Below are 21,532 nucleotides of genomic sequence, written 5' to 3'. Positions count from 1 at the left end.
ATTATCTTAAGAGTTATCAAATAAAACCTAGCAATTCTACTGAAGTATAAATACTCAGAAGAGATGAAGCACAGGCTCATACTAGATGTTCATATTAACATTTTAGCAGTGAAAAAGGAAAATTAAACAAAACACCTAATAACTGATGAAAGAAGGAGTAAAATGTGACACATGTACACAATGGAATATGAGCCACAGGATAGCCTGGTCTACAGAGTTACAGCAAAGGCTACACAGAGAAATTCTGTGTTGAAATATAAATAAATAAATAGATAGATAGATAGATAGTTAAAATCCAGGCAGTGGTGACGTACACCTTCAATCCCAGCACTCCAGAGGCAGAGGCAGAGGCAGGTGGATTTATGTGAGTTCCAGCTTGTCTACAGAGGAAGTTCCAGGTCAGTCAGAGCTACAAGAGAAATCCTGTTTCAAAACAAAAATCAAACAAACAAATAAGAGAAATTTTACCCACAAAGAAACTACAATAATCCTGGAAACAATTATACAAAGGAAAAGTAGCTATATACACAAAGGCTTAGGTATTATTTCATGTATATGAAATGCCCAGAACAAGTAAATCTATAGTAAATGAAATTAGATTGATTACCTAGGGTTGGAAGAGTGTGAAAGAATGAGGAGTGACTGTTTCTTTCTATGATAATAGAATGCTGCATAATTATAGCATGGTGTTTACTCATGACTCGATAGACATACTTAAAAAAAAAAAAAACATTTAGTTTAAAAGATTTTATAAGACCTAGAGTGCTGCACACTTTTATTCCCAGCACCAGAATGCAGATGCATGTGGACGTCTATGAGTTCACAACCAGGCTGACCTACAAAGAGTTCCAGGCCAGTCAGGAGTACACAAAGAGATCCTGTCTCAAAAATAAATTAATAAGTGTGATAGTATTAATCATGCTCTCATTCTGACCTCACCTAAACCCCTTTTTACATCATCAGCTTCTAAAATCTTCCCCAGGGTTCTCTTGCTTTACCCTCTGCTTGAAATAATTTCTTGCCCAAACTTATGACTAATACCTCTTCATCCTTTAATTCTACGTTCAAACATCATCTCTACAGTAAGGTTATTCCCCCACCACTTTATCCAAAATAGGACAGCCACTTGGCATTGTCCTTACTCAGCATCTGGATTGCTTTTCAACACATTCACATTACTTTATGTGAATTTACTCAATTTACCTATCAGACCCACCAGTCTGCTAGTACCACAAAACAAGATCCATCTACCTGCCAGGCATGGTGGCACATGCCTTTAATCTCAGCACTCCAGAAGCAGAGGTAGGCAGATTTCTGTGAGTTCAAAGCCAGCCTGGTCTACAGAACAGGACAGCCAGAAATACACAGAATACTCAAAGCACAAACAAACAGAACCATATGTCACCACACACACACACACTATAATCCCAGATGCTAACACGGTTCCTCACATTTAAGTAATATTTTTATTTCCCTAATAGGCCTGTCCTCATATGTACCATCTTGGTTGATATCACAGCTACCACCACCACCCTTACCCCTTTAGGGCCCTACTCCTTGCAACTAAAGCATTCTCTACCCAAAGCCACCGTCTCTTGACACTTCTTTCCACACCCAGTCTCACCACCTAGTCATTACTGGTAGCCCTGATACCATAGTAATTATGTTCAATTATGCCTAGGGTTTGAGGGAGAAGAGGAAGAGGCAGTGTACATATATTTTGTACTTGTGCCTACTACTTTAGAAAGCCTTAGGGCAAAAGAAATTTTTTTCATTTTTGTACCTCTAGTACTTGGCACACTGTCAGACACAGTAAGTACTACTATAACTGTTAACAGCTAACATTTATTAAATGCTTAATGTGTGCTTGACACTTCCTGGTTGTATAGTAAGAGAGTAAATGAATTAATGGATTCCTCCAATACCAACCTCAAGGTCGATCTGATGGGGACAGCAGAATAGCATAAGGGCTAATGCAGACCACCACAAGGCCAAAGCTGTTGGCCTACCCTGTTCCTATGCCTTCAAATCTCAAATTATGCTTTTCTCAGAATCCATTAATGTCAGGTCTCTTCAAACTCACTTAGAACACTTCCTTCCATTACTTATAGCCCACTTCCTGGACTTGGTGCCTGGAAGCAATTTCTAGGATGTCACCACAAGCAATATTAAACTGCCTCATGGTTTCCTGCTGTGCATCTGCATTATCAGTTAAATTGCCTCATATTAACCACATTCCACTCCACGGGGATCACTGAAACACTAAATAAGATTAAAATATACCTGTCCAAGATGTCACTCAGCACCACTCCTTTTATGCCGCTAGACAATCTCTGCTTGGGCTGAGTGTTTACATTTCCAGTGAATCACCTGAATATGGGTGACTTCTTTCCTTTGTCACCTAGATATTTGCTTTGATTCAAAACAATGTGTCATTATTTAAAATGAACACATACTAAACAAACTCTTGTCAGTAAAAATTAGTAATGTTCTGCCCAATCTGCCTTACACTTATTAAATACAAAAACTTTTAAGAGTTCTAATAGCGAATTGCTCTTTTTAATTCTATATACATTTCAATCTGAGAATTTAATGTCTAAGCATCTTAATTCAGATTCTATCTATTAAACACAGCTCATAAATTCTTCCTAGACAATCATGAACCAGTTCACAGGGAACTAAAAAGCAAATCTGATAGTCCTTGCTCTCAAGAAGTTTGTGTCTCACTTAATATAAGCAAACTGAGGAACAAAACTTAGCACTACCATCCTAATATGATTACAAAAACAGAGAGGCACCTGACCTAGGATGGGGGTGCAGAGGGCTGGTAGGGAACTAACATCTATCTGACGTTAAATGTGTGGACTCCTGCTCTCTCAAGTGAAAACTGCAATTAATAAGTAGTACCAGTGGACAGTTGTGTTTTAGAAAATGATTCACATTAAACATTACCATGGTGCCAGCACAGACACTGCTCCAGTAGCCCCAGCTTCCCACCCTGAACAAATGGGAAATCACCTCCTGAATCTAATAATACACATTTTATCACTCATCATACTGCAGACACCAGCTTCACAATTACACACAGTATTGTTTTTTTAATCAATTTTTATTTTTTAATATTGTGACAGTATTAAATCAATCTTAACCCTTGGCCCTTAAAACCTTGTTCTCTGTTACCTGAAACATGTATGCCTTTCTCTGACATTTCTGGCATAAAATACATCAGATATTCTTTAATCGTTTGACAAGAAAATATAAAACACTAAGTTGCTAATATGGGCCTGGCAATCACATTGATCCTGTGTTAAATGCTCATAACAATCCTTCAGGCCCCTTCTACCTTAGGAAAATCCAGATTCACTGTTTGGATACACTGTTTCATAGCATGAGAGCCGGGACACTTTAATCCCAGCACTTGGATGGCAGAGGCAGGCGGATTTCTGTGTTAGAGGCCAATCTGATCTACAGAGTGAGTTCCAGGACAGCCAGGGCTATACAGAGAAACCCTGTCTCAGAAAAAACAAACAAAAACAAACAAACAAAAAGCACATAGCATGAGAAAGAGCTGGAATTTGAACCCAGAACTGATCTACATTGCCCTTATAATGGCACAAGACATCAAAGATAAGCAAAAGAAAGAAGGGTCTAGAGAATGCTCAGTCTGCCCCCCAACAACCTACTACCTACTTACTCAAAGGGGCCTGCACACTTAGCTTTCTCTTCAGCCAAGTAAATACCCTGACCACCTTCTGTTCTCCCTGACAGAATGGCCAGTAGCAACCAAAGCCATTTTCTCCAATGATAAGGGCAGTACCTAAATTGATTATTCCCTTACCTCCTGTCCATCCATACTCCTAGCTATGGACAGAAACTGCACAATTAACACTTGCTATAGTCACAACTAATTTTCATAACTCCTATTTTCATATTCTCTTTCAATCTTACCACAGACTAACATATTTCCCAGACCTTTTTCTTTTTTCTTTTAACCACTGAGCAGTCTAGTTTGAAGATTAATAAGGCCATTCTTCATACTAATTTCACACTTAATGCAATTTCATGCTTTGGTAAATTCCCTTACTCAAGTGCTCAGATAGTACAGTGATGCATTTCACCAAACACACTTACAAAACAAACTTGTCAACCTGCTACTGTCAAGAGTGAGAACACATAATAGCTAGTCATCTGAACTTGTTCTATTTTAATGTTCACTCGAATACTTGATGCCTCCAGTCCAGCAAGTCTCTGAACTTCTCTGGAACAAGAAAGGTAAGACACATCCTAGTGCTTTCTCTGCAACTCTGAGGTGACTTCCAGAAAGTGTTTCTACATGCTGTTGAAAGTCCAAGTTCACAACTCTTACCTGAAGGGTAGAATTTAGCCTGGAACTCCTTTTTTAATCCCAATAGTTCACAAACTAAATCACTTTACCTCCCCAGATTCTCAAACTCTTGTGTTATATTCTAACCCCCTCCTCCCTTTTCTATAAAAATAAAATAAAGGTCTTCTTATGCTTCCACATCCATTTTCATGAGCAATCTTTTCTAATGTCATTCAGCAGGTGTCACAGGATTTCTGCAAAACTTACAAGACACCTTTTGTAAATGAGAATTCTAACCGCTGAAGAGACTGAACAGCTGGGCAAGCACGGGTCACACCGCATGTGCATCACTTGGACGTGCGATGCAATGTTTGAATAATTATTAGATTTTTTGCCCTTGAGGCCCTTCCTCTTTCAAACTTCCCTAGTACAATTCTCAAAATGCTGAAATAATCACATTCCACGGACTTTCCTATAAGAGGGTTTATGGTGTCTTATGAATGCTGCTTTCCAGAAAAGTCTATGCTGTCAACTTTGTTTTTCAATGTCCTTAAGCAATTCTATTAGTCATAGAGAAAAAGTGAGCATTTGCTAATGATTAGAGAGAGAGAGAGAGAGAGAGAGAGAGAGAGAGAGCATCTGAATCCTAGGGCTGAGGAAGGGAGTGGCCAGAAGTGGTCTTAGCTGGGAGGGGAGATAGAGACCAAGGCAACACCCAAATTGGACCACAGAAAAGTTGTACTTCCCAAAGACAACTTCTAATGTTTCGGTGGGTACTGAAGTTACAAGTATCAGCATTTTCACGAGAAAACGAAGCTTCAACCAGGGGCTCCAAGCAAATTAAGAAGGAGTAAGGGAATGTGCCTGACTGGATTGCAAAACCTTTTCAAAATCAGGTGCTCCTGACAGCTAAAGGTGTCTTCCTTCATAGCCTTTGGCCCTGGCTTGTGTGCAGACTCAGATAAGAGGAAGAGACAGCAAAGGCAAAGCGCCTTCCTGTGCAGGCCATCCAGGCCTTAAATGTCCCAGAAGCCCCCTCCCTCTAAGAACCTCACACCACTTCGGGAATGATTACAGGCCTCACGCAGACAGGCTGCAACCTCTCAGGACCTGCCAACTCTCGGGGTCGCCCCCAAACACACCCTTATGAGGACTTGCTTCCGGAGACCTCCCCTCTCCCAGCAGCTGTCTGACAGTTTTCTGGGGCTCTGTACATCCCGCCTAGGGAGCCACCGCGTCAGCAGTTCCCGCCCTCAGGTGAGGAGGGGGCATCTGATCATCCGCGCCCCTCCACCCCGCGCGCACCCCGTCCCCGAGCCTTCCCTCATCGCCATGGTAACCGTCCCCCTCCCCGCTTGACGCCTCCACGCGGGGCGCCCCTCCGGTCCGGGCAACAAGTCCCCCAAGCGCGGCCCACGGCCTGCAGCTCTAGCCCAGCCTCGCCTCCCCCGCGCCCGGCTCCGCCCGGCCGCACTCACTTGATCCTGGAGCCCATGGTCCCGGGGCCTCCTCATGGACCCGCGGGCCCCGCTCGGCGCTGCGCTGCACTGCACTGCCCGCCCGCCCGCGGCCGACAGGCCTCCCTCAGGCGCTCTCCCCGCCCCTTCCTCCCTTCCCTCAGGCAGGGGCCCGCCCGCTCGAGGCTCGCTCCCCGGCCGCCGCAGCTGCGGTCGCCTCCCGGGGTTAAAGTACTCGCTCCAGCCGGGCGAGCGCCATGGTCGCCGGCGCGCGTACCCGGCGCGCGCCGCCCCCTCCGTCTCTCACACCGCCGCCCCCTCCCGCCCGCGCCGCTGACCGCGGGGGCTGCTGGGAAGTGTAGTCCACTCGCGTGAGGCTGGCCGGTGGGGGGTGGCGGGAAGCGCACAGCAGGACAGTGGTCTACCTGAAAGGTCTGTGGCTTCTCTGAGAAGAGACCCAGGGACAAAGAGACTCTTCTCTGAGAAGAGACCCAGAGACCTTTGTCCCACTGCTTTTCATCAAAATCCACCCAAAGCGACCTGAAGGAACTTCCATCGTGTCCCCAGAGGCCACTAAAGAAACCTTAGTCCACTCCTCAAGTGGAGAATTTTTGACAGGCTAAAATTCGGGGGTTTCTGAATTGGAGGGAAACAGTTGTCCTCCCCTCTCACGTGCTTTAACTCAGGAACTCACTATGACTCCAGTTTCACTGAGTCAGGCTTCAGGGTTCTGTTTTCCCGAATTTGAAAAATGAAGTTCACAGACCATGGAGGTTTAGCTTTAAAGAGTTGGTTTTTTGTTTGTTTGTTGGTTTTGGTTTTGGTTTTTTAATACCTCCATAAGTAGGAGCTTGGGAGAAAAGCCGGCCCATCCCAGGAAATGGGGTATCATAGAACTGCATGCCAGGTGCTGAGGATGAGTTAGTCCAGATGTTTAACCTGTGGAACCAATGACTTTATTGGACTTTCTTAGAAAGCATGTGAGTGGGGGTTGCTTACAGGAGTGTGGGTGACTCCAAAGCAGCTGCACTGGAAAGTGCACACCGTCCCTCCCCCCCCCCCCACACACACACCCCATGGCTCTTAAATCCCAGCATTTGGGTAGTGGAGGCTAGTGGATCTCTGTGAATTTGAGGCCAGCCTGGTTTACAGAACTAGTTCCAAGAGAGCCAGGGCTACACAGTTAAACCCTGTCTGGAAAAACCAAAAAAAAAAGCAACAACAACAACAACAAAAAAAACAAACCTACCCTTCTATGACTGAAAGCTTCCTGTAGACATATATACAGTTTTCTTTAGTTAACCTCCTATAATCTACTACAATCTGCGTGCTCCAGCACCTCCCTGGGCCCAGAGGAATGTGCAATTAGAGTAGATTGCATACAAAGGGCTGGGAGAACCGGGTGGAGTCTCCTCTGAGAAACTGTTAACAGCCAACAGGCCTGCTCCTGATAACCTTCTGCAAGCAGGCACAGCCATGTGAAGATGGTGATTATTTTGCTGTGAGGACCAGATTCTACAACCAATCACCTAGGTGAGAAAATTCTGGAAATATCTGAGGGAGTTTCTAGATTAGTTTAATTCAGGAGGGTGGCCTCTTCCATGGGCTGGTTTAAAAGAACAGGGAAGGCAGCATTCATCTCTCTCTGTGCTTTCTGACTGGATTCAGTCATTGTGACTAGCAGCCTCACTTTTCTGCTGCCATGTCTTCTCCTTCTACCATGTTAAACTGTACTGTACCCTCAAACTGTGAGCCAAATTAAACCCTACGTTGTTTTTTTTTTTATTTTGGGAGGTTTTTTTGTTTGGTTGGGGGTTTTTGTTTTTGTTTGGGTTGGTTTGGTTGGGTTGGGTTGGGTATTTTTGTTTTTGTTTTTGTTTTGTTTGTTTTGTTTTTGCGACAAAGCCTCACTATCCAGCTACCCAGCCTTGGTTGGCTCAGACAAAAACAGAGACATGCCTGCCTCTGTTTCTTGAGTGCTGCTGGCCTGAAAGGCATGTGCCACCACACCTGCCCTTGGCTTGCTTCACTTACTTTAATCAGATATTTCATCACACGGAAAGCAGGACTAATAGAGGTACTGAAGGGTGGCTCAGCAAGGGCCCCTCCTTCCTTTATTGGTCATTATGAGGACTCCAATACTGAAACCTCCTCTGATCACAACAGTCCCTGGCAGAAATTAACAAAAAAGGAAATATTTGAGAGCCAGGAATATCAACCTGCTACCTGTCCCTACCAGACCCCAGAGAGACTCACTTTCATGAACGGCAGTTTCATGTCTTCTAGGCCTAGAGGCCACCACAGAAGCAATAATGACAGATCCATTTAGTGAAGGCACAAGTGCATGCCCTCTATGAATTAGGCATAGTATTCCCCAGGCCTGGCTCATGCCAATCCTCATGGTGGTCCTGGAAATTTTCCTTCCACTGGCAAAGAGGAAATTGAGGCATATTCCCCAGGTGATACCAGTGACAGCAAGTGAAGCCAAGGGGGTCAACATCAGTGTTAATAATTCCAGTCACATGATAGACCTAGACACTCTTGAGGTGGTACTTTTGGACACTAGTACTAGAAGACGCTACCAGCCTGCGGGTCCCTTTTGGTCCTGGACCTTTTCTCTTTCTTCCTTGCCTCTTTCAATTTTCTCTTCGGAAATGTTGTTCATCCCTTCCACCATTGTAATCTTTATAAATCCATAAAGTGCCCCCCCCCCTACTCATCTCAGTCACTACAGTAACATCCTAGGCTAACAGCCAGGCAGGGAGCAAAGAAAATACAATGAATAGTAGAAAAACTCCTATTTGGGAGTTACCTCCTGGATAAAAACACCATCTCCCTTTTGTCTATGCCTTGAGGTTGTTGAAGGTAAAGGGTGAACCTTTTTGAATTCAAAAAAAAAAAAAAAAAAAATGAAATGTCCAAACTGCCATTTTGAATTCAAAGTGTTTGCACCCAGACACCAACACAGACTTATAAACACCCCCAGGAGCAATGTTCTGCTAGACAGGCAAGGGCTCCATGTGTTTACTCACCTTGTTTTCTATGAAACCTCTCCAAGGAGCAGTTGTTATCAAGATCTTCTCTGGAATGAGCAGTCAGTTCAAAAGCTCTGTGCAGGAGACTATAAATAAAACAAAGTTATTTGGTGGAGGGCAAAAGCTGGCTGCTTTTCAAAGAAGGTTGTAGCCAGCCTGGCCACAAAAATGTCTGAATGCCTACTGGGTGGTTGCGTGTGTGTATATATGTGTGTTGTATGTTGGAAGGGGAGGCAAAGGGTGGGGCTTATGTATCTGCCCAGGTGGCCTCTAGACAGCAGGGTGGTCCAGGGAAAGAACATAGAGTGGGAGTAGGAGTCTGGTCTGTAATGCCGGTTGCCGCACTGTGAATTTAACCAAAAGATTGGGCAATAGTCTGTTTCCACTTCCTCCTCTGTAAAATGGGAAGAGGGGATGAGGAGGAGCTGAAATCATAAGACAGATGGTAATGTAGGATCTAACACTGCAGGACCTGGAACCACGCTGCCTGGGTTCGAATCTCACATCTACCTCTTAGAACATATGTGAGCTTGGACAAGTTCTATCTCAGTTCTTTCTAAAATGTGAGTGATGATAATATCCTATAGTGAACATGAAAATTAAATTAAGACTAGCATGTAGTAAGCACCCAAAAAATATTGGCAACTAGTATGTACAAACTCTTAGCACAGCTTAATGTTTATCTTCCTTTGTTTGCATTGCTGGGAGATAAACTTAGGGCCCTGTGCTTGTAAGCACTCTAGTCCTAGTATATCCCTAGCCCTCACATTTGTTAATTATTAATAATAGTAAGCATAATAAGGATTGTGAAGAGAGTTCAATTAGTTCTCTTTGCAAGCATGAGAACCTGAGTTTGATTTCCAGAATCCATGTTTGGGGGCGGGGGGGGGGGGGGCGGGAGTCAGGCATAGTTATGTACATGTAATCCCAGTACTGGAAAGGCAGAAAGAGGCTGTTCCCTAGAGCTATATAAGTTCTAGACCTTGCCTCAAGGAAAAGGTGGATGGTGCCTGAGGAATGCCATCTGAGGTTTCCCTTTAACCTACACACACACACAAGCACACACAAAAACATGTGCCCCAGCATACACACAAATATGGACACATGCTCACACAGAGATAAACATAATAGTTCTGTACTTGGGTTCAGGAATCCAAAATCCCTAACCTTCCTTTACTGTTTATATTCTGTCCATTTCAATTCAACTCAACTGTAAAGTATAAAAATCAGAAATAGCAGTAACTGAAACAAAAATAGAAACTCGTTTCTCTTTCCTGTAAAGAAATGGAATAAAGAGTGGAAATGAAAATTGCAGAACTAAGATGACAATTCCATATCATCAAAGGTCTAGAATTCTATATCATCAAAGCTCTAGAATTCCATCTTGCTGCTCTCTTTCTGATTTACAAGCACATCTTCCACTTCGTTGTCCAGGCTGGCTACTTGAACTTACAGATGTCAATTTGCAACCCAGAAGCAAGAACACATCCACCCCAAACTCTGACCTGTAAACATATTTCCCACACCACTCACAAGTGCTCACACCACTTAGCCCAAAACTTAGTCATGAAATCTCATCTTACTGGGAAATATGGACTTTATTCCAGACAGTCATGTGCACAGCTAAAGGCAGGATTAGCATTTCTGAGAAACAAGGGGAGGGCAAATATTGCAAGACAACCAGTGTTGGCTACATTTGCTTTTATGACATTGGACAGGACACTGCATTTTTCCAAGTCTATTTCCTCACACTCAAAGCAAAAGCAGGCCACAATCTCTTCCCAAAGTAATTTTCATTTCCAAAATTCTATAATTCAATGACTCATTGTTTTCTATGGTTCATTTATCTGATGTCATTCACATAAAATGAGATCTCCCTGCCAAGTACATGGCATAATCAATTGTCAGAATTAAAATCTTCCAGTGAATGCCCCCACTCTCCTCCCCATTCCCTTCCTCTGTCTGCCTCCCATGACTATTTTATACCCCCTTCTAAGTGAGATTCAAGCATCCCTGCTTGGGCTTCCTTCTTGTTTACCTTCTTGGGTCTGTGGAGTGTAGCATGGGTATCCTGTATTTTATGGCTAATATTTACTTATATATGAATATATACCTTGCATGTCCTTTTGAGTCTGAGTTACCTCACTCAGGATGGTATTCTCAAGTCCATTTGCTTGCAAAATTCATTATGTCTTTGTTTTTAATAGCTGAATAATATTCCATTTAATAGCTGAAAGTAACATATTTTCTTTATCCATTCTTCAGTTGAGGGACATCTAGGTTGTTTCTAGTTTCTGGCTATTACGAATAAAGTTTCTATGAACATAGTTGAGCAAATGTCTTTGTGGGATGGTAGAGCATCTTTTGGGTAGATGCCCAAGAGTGGCATAGATGTGTCTTGAGGTAGAACTATTCCCAGTTTTCTTGGAGACCACCAAATTGATTTCTACAGTGGTTGAACAAGTTTGCAGTCCTGCCAGCAATGGAGGAATGTTCCTCTTGCTCCACATCCTCACCAGCATGTGCTATTACTTGAATTTTTTATCTTAGCCATTCTAACCAATGTAAGATGGAATCTCAGAGTTGTTTTGATATTTGCATTTCCCTGATGACTAAGGACTTTGAACATTTCTTTAAGTGTTTCTCAGCCATTTGAGATTCATCTGTTGAAAATTCTCTGTTTAGCTCTGTACCCCCATTTTAATTGGGTTATTTGGGTGGTTGGAGTCTAACTTAAGGGGATGGGGTGTCAGGATCAGGTGTGAGAAGGGACAAGCGAGATGGCCATATGGCCACAAGAATGAATGGAAATCTGCAACTGATGAGGATAAGGAGGTGGGGAGCATCTAGAGGTGACAGAGAACTGATATAAGGAAGGTGCCCAAGAATCAATGGGGGTGGCCTTAGCTGTGACTCACAGCATTGTGGATATGGAACCTGAAGAGACCACCTCCTGTAGTCAGGCTGGAACCCCAATGAAGCCATAAAGACACCAACCCCACTCTGGAAATCAGTCTGGCGGTTCCTCAGAAAATTGGACATAGTACTACCAGAGGATCCAGCAATACCTCTCCTGGGCATATATCCAGAAGATGTTCCAACCGGTAAGAAGGACACATGCTCCACTATGCTCATAGCAGCCTTATTTATAATAGTTAGAAGCTGGAAAGAACCCAGATGCCCCTCAACAGAGGAATGGATACAGAAAATGTGGTACATTTACACAATGGAGTACTACTCAGCTATTAAAAGGAATGAATTTATGAAATTCCTAGGCAAATGGATGGACCTGGAGGGCATCATCAATCACAAAGGAACTCACACAATATGTACTCACTGATAAGTGGATATTAGCCCATAAACTTAGGATACCCAAGATATAAGATACAATTTGTTAATGGCATGAAACTCAAGAAGAACGAAGACCAAAGTGTGGACACTGTGCCCCTTCTTAGAATTGGGAACAAAACACCCAGGGAAAGAGTTACAGAGATAAAGTTTGGAGCTGTGAAGAAAGGATGGACCATCTAAAGACTGCCATATCCAGGGATCCATCCCATAATCAGCTTCCAAACGCTGACACCATTGCATACACTAGCAAGATTTTGCTGAAAGGACCCAGATATAGCTGTCTCTTATGAGACAATGCCGGGGCCTAGCAAACACAGAAGTGGATGCTCACAGTCAGCTATTGGATGGATCACAGGGCCCCCAATGGAGGAGCTAGAGAAAGTACCCAAGGAGCTAAAGGGAACTGCAACCCCATAGGTGGAACATTATTATGAACTAACCAGTACCCCAGAGCTCTTGACTCTAGCTGCATTTGTATCAAAAGATGGCCTAGTCGGCCATCACTGGAAAGAGAGGCCCATTGGACTTGCCAACTTTATATGCCCCAGTACAGGGGAATGCCAGGGCCAAGGGGTGGGGATGGGTGGGTGGGGGACTGGGGGGTGGAGTGTATTGGGGACTTTTTGGATAGCATTGGAAATGTAATTGAGGAAAATACCTAATTAAAAAAAAAAAGACACCAACCCACTCACAAAAGGTTTGTAAATTTATCTACAAGAAATGCAGGGAAGGGAGATGGAGCAGAAACTGAGGGGACAGTGGACCAATAACAGGCCCAACTTGAGACCTATCCCATGGGCAAGCACCCATACTATCAGTGATGATCTGTTATGCTTGCAGACAGGAGTCTGGCATGACTGTCCTCTGAGAGGCTCCATCTAGCAGCTGACTCAGATGGATGCAGAGACCCACAGCCAAACACTGGATGAAGCTTGGGGACTCATGGAAGAGTAGGAGGAAGGGTTGTGGGCCCTGAAGGAGATAGGAACTCTACAAAAAGACCAACAGAGTCATCTAACCTGGATCCTTGGAGCTTTCAAAGACTGAACCACCAACCAAAGAACATATACAAGCTGTGCCTAGATGCCCCTGCACATATGTAGCAGATGTGCAGCTTGGTCTTCATGTTTGTCCTGAACAGCTGGAGCTGAAGATATCTTAAAAGATGTTGCCTGTTCATAGGATGTGTTCTTCTAGCTGGGCTACCTTGTCTGGCCTCAGTGGGAGAGGATGCACCTAACCCTGAAGAGACTTGAAGTGCCAGAGTAGGGGGACACACAAGGAGAGGGGGGCTCCATCCTCTCAGTGGAGAATGGGAGGGCAGATGGGGGGAAGGGTTGTGGGAGGGGGTAACCAGTAGGAGGGGCAGTGAGCAAGTAAAGTGAGTAAAAAAAAAAAACTTCCAGTGAGAAGAGGACTGGAAACTTTGCCTTCCAGTCTGTTGTTAAAATAAAAGTGCAGAGCATAGTGAATCTTCTGCACTGATACTCTGATGCACCAAAGTGTCCAAGCTTACCTCAAACCACCATTCCTTTTGGTTTTCTACTTAGGACTTAGGTAGCTGTATTAGTTAGCAGAGCAGCTACCATGCACCATAATTATACAGCACTAAGTGGCAGAATAAACGGTCTATGAGTCAGGGCTCTGTGGTCTGTTGTTTCAAGTACATTATTTTTTTAAATCTGATGTAGTAGTTAATGCATCATCAAATATATCACTGGATATAGTGGCTGACACCTGTAATTCCAGCACTTAAGCTGAAGCCAGAGAATTGCTGTAAGTCTGAGGCCAGCCTGGATGGCACATTGAGACTTTGTCTCAAAAGAAGAAACAAAATCATCACTGGAAAATGTGCATATCAGTGGATTTTAGTTTAATTTCATCATCACTACCTAATTATAGAAGACTTTCTCCACCCACCCAAAGAAACCACATCTCCACGAGTAGTCACTCACCTCCCAATCTGGCAACCAAGGGTCTACACCCTGCCTCTATGGAGGGGTCTATTCCAGATACATTGAGCAGGTAGAATCACATGGTCTGCAGCCTCTTGCACTTCGTGTAAGGTTTTCAAGATCCATCTGTGTCATTGCATGGGTGAGTAATTCTTCTTTGTTGTTAAATAATGTCTTTTGGTTGGCCATGACACATTTTATTGATCCACATATTGTAGATGGACATTTGGGTTGTTTTCTGTTTTGTTTTGGTTTTTTTTTAATATATATTATGGGTAATTAATGCTGCTGTGAACATTTGTGTACACAGTTTTGTGTGGACATATGTTTTCAATTCTCTTGGGTGTTGTGATTCTATTCTGCAGAAAGAATCCATAGCTCATTAATAGGGGTGCTGCTCCCCTCCCCCCAAAAGGAGCTTATGAAATGCAGAATCACAACTAGTTTAGTGGGTTTCTTAATTTTAGAATTTCTCTGCCTTTTGTGTTTAGCCAAATACACTGTGACTCTCCTAAAATGAGAACATAGACAGGGTAGCTCAAGGAATAGGCTCAGGAATCAAGAAGACCCTGCTAGTTGAATAAGCTTGAAAGAAGTTTCTTAAATTCTCTAAACCTTGATTTCTTCTTTATCAAGGGATTCCCACCTTGTAAAGATGAAATGGTGAAAATATATGAGCTTCTTGCTGTATATTTGGTATTCAACCAAAAAGAATGTTATTTCTACTAAATTTTCTAATTGATAAAGACAAGAACCACTTTAACTTTGTCAATATCCAGATCTCAACATTGAATACCAATCTCAGAATGCATGCAGTGGCCAATAAATATTTATTGAATGTGTAAATAAATGGCCTCAAATCCCTCATTTTGAGGCACTTATCCTAAGAACAAGTCCATAGAACAAGATTTGAAAACTGCTTTAAGTTTGGACTTACTGTTTACCATAGAAGCCTGACCTAGGTTTGATCTCCAGAACTCATAGTGGAATGAAAGAACCAATTTCCAGACGTTGTCTTCTGGCTTTCACAAACACACTGTGGCACATATACTTTCTCCACCCACCCAAAGAAACTGCATCCCCACTAGTAGTCACTCTCCTCCCAATCTGGCAACCATATATGCATGCCCCCGACACACACACCAATCAAGGGTGTGGGAAATAGTTCAGTTGATAGAGTGCTTACCTATTAAGTAAAAGGTCCTAGGTTTGATTCCCCAGCACCACTTAAAATTGGGTATGGTAGCACACACCCATTCTCTAATGATACATGAAAATCTGTTTCAAAACTACTAAATTTGGGCTTAGTATACTGGATTACTGCATTGGAGGTGCTGCCAAAATGCATCAGAGGGCAAATGTAGCTACTGCTAAGCCTGACAACCTAAGTTCAATCCCTGAGATCCCTACATGGTAGAAGAAACATTGTTGAGAGAACTGACTCCGCTAAGTTGTCCTCTGATGTCTACACACACACACACACACACACACATGCATGAATAAATTAGTGCATTTGTTTATTTTTACTTTTATGTCTTTTTTTTTTTTTTTTGGTTTTTCGAGACAGGGTTTCTCTGTGTAGCCCTGGCTGTCCTGGAACTCACTCTGTAGACCAGGCTGGCCTTGAACTCAGAAATCCACCTGCCTCTGCCTCCCAAGTGCTGAGATTAAAGGCGTCCGCATCCACCACCACACCCGCCCAGCCTTTTATGCCTTTTTAATTGTGGTAAATTGACTGACTGTGGTTAAAAGTGACTGACCTAGTTACTTTTAAGTGTGCCATTCAGTAGTATTTGGTGCTTTTGAACTGATGCAAACATCAGTACCCTACATCTCCAAAACTTTCTTCATCTCCCCAAACAGAAACTCTGTACCCACTAAACATTTTTATACTTTGTACCTTTATGGATGGGTCTTTTCTTCTATATGATCAAGTAAGTGACTGGTGCGTTTCACTTGGCACAGTGTCTCCCAGGTCCAGTTATCCTGTCAGCATGTCCTTTCTTAAAGCTGAGTAGAATTTCACTGTGTGCATACATCACATTGTATTTATTCATGAATCTGTCGGTGGGCCTCACATTCAGTTATTTTGGTTATATACCCAGAAGTGAAATTTCTGGATCATATGATAATTCTATTTTTAACTTTTTGAGGAACTAGCATATTGTTTGCCATAACCGTTGAACCATTTAACAGTACACCAAAGTTGGAATGTTTTCACATCCTCTCTAGTCCTTGCCACTTCTACTTTACATGTATGAGTTTCCTAGACTATGTGAATTGGGTACCTCATTGTGATTCTGATTCACACTTCTCTGCTACTAGTAATATTGAGCATCTTTTATGTATTTATTGGCCATTTGTAAATATATCATCTTTGGATAAAGAAATGACTATTCCAGTCCTTTGCTCATTTGTTAATATGGTTGTGTTAGGTTTCTTTGTGTTATCTTTTTCTGAGACAGAGTCTCATGGCACCCAAACTGACCTCAAACTCACAAAAACCACTCGCCTCATGAATTGCCGTGTGCTAGGCTCACAGGCATGTACAACCATACCTCATTAATGTGGTGCTGGCTTAAACCTAGGGCTTACAACATGCTATTGTACATAAAATGACAAGCATTCTACCAACCAAGCTACTGTTTTGCTTTGTGTTTGAGCTATAAGAGAGTTTCTTATATTCTGAATATGAAAGACCCTCTTATGACATACATGGCTTGCAAGGATTTTCTCTCATTCTATGGGTTGACTTTTTAACAGAGTCCTTTATAAAATACCAAAAAAAACCCACTTTTATTTTTAAGAACTTGATGTAGTCCAATTTATTTTTTCTTTTCTTGTCTATGCCTTTGTAGTCATATTCAATAAATCACTGCCAAATCTAGTATCAAGAAGTTTCTCCCCTGTTTTCTTCTGAGAATTGAGTTGTTTTAGATCTTACATTTAGGTCTTTTGTCATTGTGAGTAAATCTTTTGTATCAAGTAAAAGGTGGTGACCTCTCTCTCCTCTCTCTCTCTCTCTCTCTCTCTCTCTCTCTCTCTCTCTCTCTCTCTCTCTCTCTCCCCTTTCTCTCCCTCCCACAATACCACATTTATTTGTTGGCTGAGGGGGTAAGTGGGAAGAACATGTATGCATGCCATAGCACATTTGTGGAGATGAGAGAATACTTGTGGAAGTCAGTTCTCTTCTTCTACCATGTGGACCCCAGGAATTCAACTCAGATCATCAAGCCAACTGTTTCCACTACATTACATTGCCAGCCTAGAATGGAGATCGTTGCCATTTATTTATTTATTTATTTATTTATTTATTTATTTATTTATTTATTGTGTGTGTGTGTGTGTGTGTGTGTGTGTGTGTGTGTGTGTGTGTGGTTTCTCTATCTACCTCTGACTATCCTAGAACTCGTAGACCAGGCTGGCTTCAAACTCACAAAGATCGGCCTGCCCCTGTCTTTCAGTGCAGGATTAAAGGCATGCACCATCACATCCAGCTGGTTTTTTAGCTCAGTCAAACACTCTGTAACACCATCTTCACCTTTGAAGCAAGACTACAACCCTCCTTTACTATTGAGAAGTGGGAGAGATGTAAGCCATTGAGCATTTGCAAGGTAATCTAGTTGACCATAATAAATCAATAGTGAAAGATTTGGAGAGCAGGTGGCACCCTGGTCAGAACTTCTGGCCATATACAAAGAAAGATCCAAGCAATCTCTGTGGTGTTTAAAAACAGGCAAAGATCTTGTGGTGGCTCATTCCTTTAATCTCTACATCCTAGAGACAGAGGCAGGCAGATCTGATTGAAGGCCAGCTGATGTACACAGTGAGTTCTAGGCCAGAGCTACACAATGAGAAAGCAAAGCAAACAAAACAACAACAACAACAAACTTGGTAGGATCCTAGTGTTAATATCATTGAATAGTGAACAATATATACTCATTGGTTGTCTATGCTTAGCACATGTGAAGCTCTGAGTTCAGTCGTGTGTGTGTGTGTATGTGTGTGTGTGTGTGTGAGAGAGAGAGAGAGAGAGAGAGGGGGGGGGGGGGAGAGAGAGGGAGAGAGAGAGAAGTATATGTATATAGAATGACATATATGTCATATTTGACATATATACTATATGTATTGACATAGTATGTATATATACATATACATACACTGAGAATAAATAGCAAATGTAATTTTCTGGCAGTGTTTTCAACTGCCTATCCATGGATTTAAACTGATTGCTATTAGAGAAACTAAGAGGATAGGTTTTGGAGCCAGACTTCCTGGCTCTGTGTAAAATCTTGGAAAAACTGTTAAACATTCTGTAACTTATTTGCAAAGTGTAGACAACAGTACCTTCCTCAGTGGGTCACTATAAAAATTAAATGTATTACTACATGTGGAGTAAATTAACCTTGCATTTTGTGATGGCTCAGTTGAAGTGGCTATATATTCTCTCTTTAACAACCAATCAATAAACAAAGGCCAAATCTAAGAAAAGCCAGAGAGAACTGGCTAACTGTCAAAAACCATTCACCCATTTGCCAGTTCTCTCCTATGTGTCAGGTTCTGTGCTGAGAAACTTTCTTGTTTCCTGCACAGGCCTTTTTCTGGTCCTGTCACTAGCAGAAATTCCCCAAGGATTCACTGTGTGCTTGATGCTGAGGAATGGCTATTATAAAGGTTTGTATGGGTTAGATATAGTCCAGGATCTGGCCTGGTGTGGCCCCTTTACTTGCCTTGCTTATCCCTGATGGCTCACACTGAACACCGTGTAAGAGAACCCCTGAGTTCCTAGGCTTGTTCCTTCCTTGTCCCTGGGCTCAGCTGTTTCCTCCTCTGACAGACATTCTTTCTTCCACACTGTTCTCCCTGCAGCCTGAGGATTGGCTATGTATAGACTTCCCAGCCAGACTTGACATTCCTCAACCTACTTTGGTTATTGATTATATTTGTCAGATGTTCTAGAACCCCCTGACTTAAGGCTGTTTCCATTTCTACCTGATATACCCAATAATTGATCTTCTATCTGTAACTGACCTCCTTCCATTTTGTAAATGGTGCCTCTTGGGTTCTCTGTTCTCCTGGATAGTCCAATAACCAGAGGATCTACATGTAAACTTTTAAAGTCAACACCAGTTTGCAAATTTGGCAAAAATTCAGCGTTTTTTTTTAGTCATCAATACACTATTGGCCTAGATATTCCCACTGCCTCTACCATTATGGCACCAAATTGATACACATTGTTTCTTTGTGTGGAATATGTTATATGTTTGTATGTGTATGCATGTGCTCTTGTGTGTGCATATGGAGGCTAGAATAGATATCAAGTGTCTTCCTCAATTATTTTCTACCATATATTTTGAGACATTTTCTCATGAACATAGAGCTCACCAACTCAGCTAGACTGCCTGGCCCACAAGCCTGAGGGATCCTCTCATCTCTACTTTCCCAGTGCTGGGATTATAGGCATGTACTACCATAGCCAACATTTTTATGTGAGTGCTGAGAATCAAACTCAGGTCTTTAGGTTTACACAGAAAGCATTTTACTGACAGTACCACCTTATAAGCACCTACGAGCTGCTTCTTAAAAGTGACATCATTCAGAAATGTGGTACATTTGGGGTATTCATACATCAAGCTATTTCTCAGTATCCTTGAAGTGGGTGTGAAGAATTGGACCTATCAGTTTGCATGATTTTTTTTTCAGAGCTTCTGGGTCTAATGAATAGAAGTATCCTGCTTTTACAAATCTCTAGATGCCTACAGAAAGGCCAGTTTCAGTTTTTATAATACTCTTGAGAGGTTAGTACCATATACACATTGTCACACATTTGCAGGAAAGAATATAATCTACCCCAATCTCTTACATGCAGCCAAAAGGGGTAAGAAATGGGCCTGTGCCGATTCTCAGGCTGCCTCTTCCAAAGTAATTTATACACAGCTTTCAAACTCAAACTCTCCACATTCATATTCTCTCTCTCTCTGTCTCTGTCTCTCCCTCCCTCCCTCCCTCCCTCCCTCCCTCCCTCCCTCCCTCTCCCTCTCCCTCTCTCTCTTTCTCTCCTTCCCTCCCTCCCTCCGTCCCCTCCCTCTCCCTCCCTCTACAGCTAAAAATATCCTGAACAACATCCTCATTAGCTAATACGCATAAATTATTTTTCCTTTTTTTTTAACATAATTGGTTCATTCAAAGGAAAGGCTTCCACCTACTTGAAAGGAACCAAGCTGCTCAGTGAAGATCTTCTGAATTCAGCAAAGGTGCTGCCTGTGGATGCCCCGCTGCTGCTGGGCTTGTGTCACTAGCTGGGTGGCAGAGTGGAAAACAAGCTCCCTTCCTTCACCCGCACCTGCCACATTGGAGCTGGGGGACTTGGGGCAAGTCTCTTCCTGTTTCCCAAGCATTAGGCTTTCAGCTGTTAACAAGAGGCATTTACCCTGTAGGGTTTCTCTGAAGACAAATGAGATCATCCTTGAGGTCTTACAGGGTACATGTGGCCCCTGGAAAGCCAGGAGACAGCCAAGGCATGGTGATGCACACTTGGGAGGCTGAGGAAGAAGGATCATGAAGTTCAAGGTCATCCCAGGCTGCCTAGCAAAAGTCCATCTCAAAAAACAACAAACAAACAAGAAAAGTGATATTGCTCAGAAACAGGAAAGATACGATAATATAGTAGCTGAAATACCCAGAGCTTAGGACCAGAAAGATTGTAGTTCAAACCCCAGCATGTTTCATGCTTGGGTTCTGGGATGCATCTCCAAGGCTGAGTTTTCTTGTTGTGAAGAAGACAGAATCCTTGTAAAAGGCCCAGTAACGAATAGTGGCTGCATTCACAGCGAGCCTCTCTACCCAGTGTCAGAGTAATTGAGTCCTGTTTCTAGGGCAAAATTCACGCAGACACTAGAGAAGGGCAAAACATGTGTGCTCTGGGTAGTTCAAACCAAACTGTCTGTCCCAACTTCTGATTATGTGACTGATGACAATTTAATGGACTCTTCACCCTTGAAAGCTAAGGAGGAAATAACTCATGGCATTTTAACATATGAATGTGATGTATTTTTCCGTTTTTTCTTGAACAATGTGGACAGAGAGAGCCAGAAACATGTGTGTTTGAGCTTACAGCTGGAGCCTCCCTTTTCCTGACCCTGTCTGCATGGTAATAAACTTAGCCATGGCAGTTACCCAAGTCAGTCATGTTTGTACAATGTCGCCTTATCTCTGTTTGTATGTGTGTGTTATTATCCTGGAAGATAGCAGCTAACTGTATATATTGCATAGTCAGCTTATTATGAGGTGACTTGTGAATACCTCTAAGTTAGTGGTTTTCCAAAGATAAGCATGCATGTGTGCACATGAGAACATGCACACATGTGCATATGCACACAGGACATAGAGTTCTTATGCACAATTTTCTAG

The 21,532-nt window shown here is 42.6% G+C and overlaps 1 protein-coding gene across 7 annotated transcripts in view; it reads right to left on the bottom strand.

The window, feature by feature from the left end:
• Positions 1–20,463, bottom strand: part of Dennd1a (DENN domain containing 1A) — a 500,745-nt gene extending 480,282 nt beyond the window's left edge. For 3 of the 7 annotated variants that reach the window (XM_085834969.1, XM_085834968.1, XM_085834966.1), the window contains exons 1-2: positions 20,329–20,463; positions 8,814–8,902 (exon numbers count right to left, since the gene is read on the bottom strand). Coding sequence is in view for 2 of the 7 variants with exons in the window: in XM_029474576.2 (XP_029330436.1) it covers positions 5,803–5,819 (17 nt within the window). In the remaining 5 variants the exon portion in view is untranslated. Of the gene's footprint in view, positions 1–5,802; positions 5,971–8,813; positions 8,903–20,328 lie in introns of those variants that run through there. The other 4 variants (XM_029474576.2, XM_085834967.1, XM_029474570.2 and 1 more) reach the window with 2 other exon arrangements.
• Positions 20,464–21,532: the final 1,069 nt, after the last annotated feature.

Source organism: Mus caroli, unplaced genomic scaffold, assembly GCF_978045245.1.
Source record: "Mus caroli unplaced genomic scaffold, Mus_caroli_1 scaffold_2, whole genome shotgun sequence".
NCBI classification, from domain to species: Eukaryota; Metazoa; Chordata; class Mammalia; order Rodentia; family Muridae; genus Mus; species Mus caroli.
The sequence above is the reverse complement of the archived record's forward strand: the minus strand, read 5'-3'. Positions and strand labels throughout refer to the sequence as shown.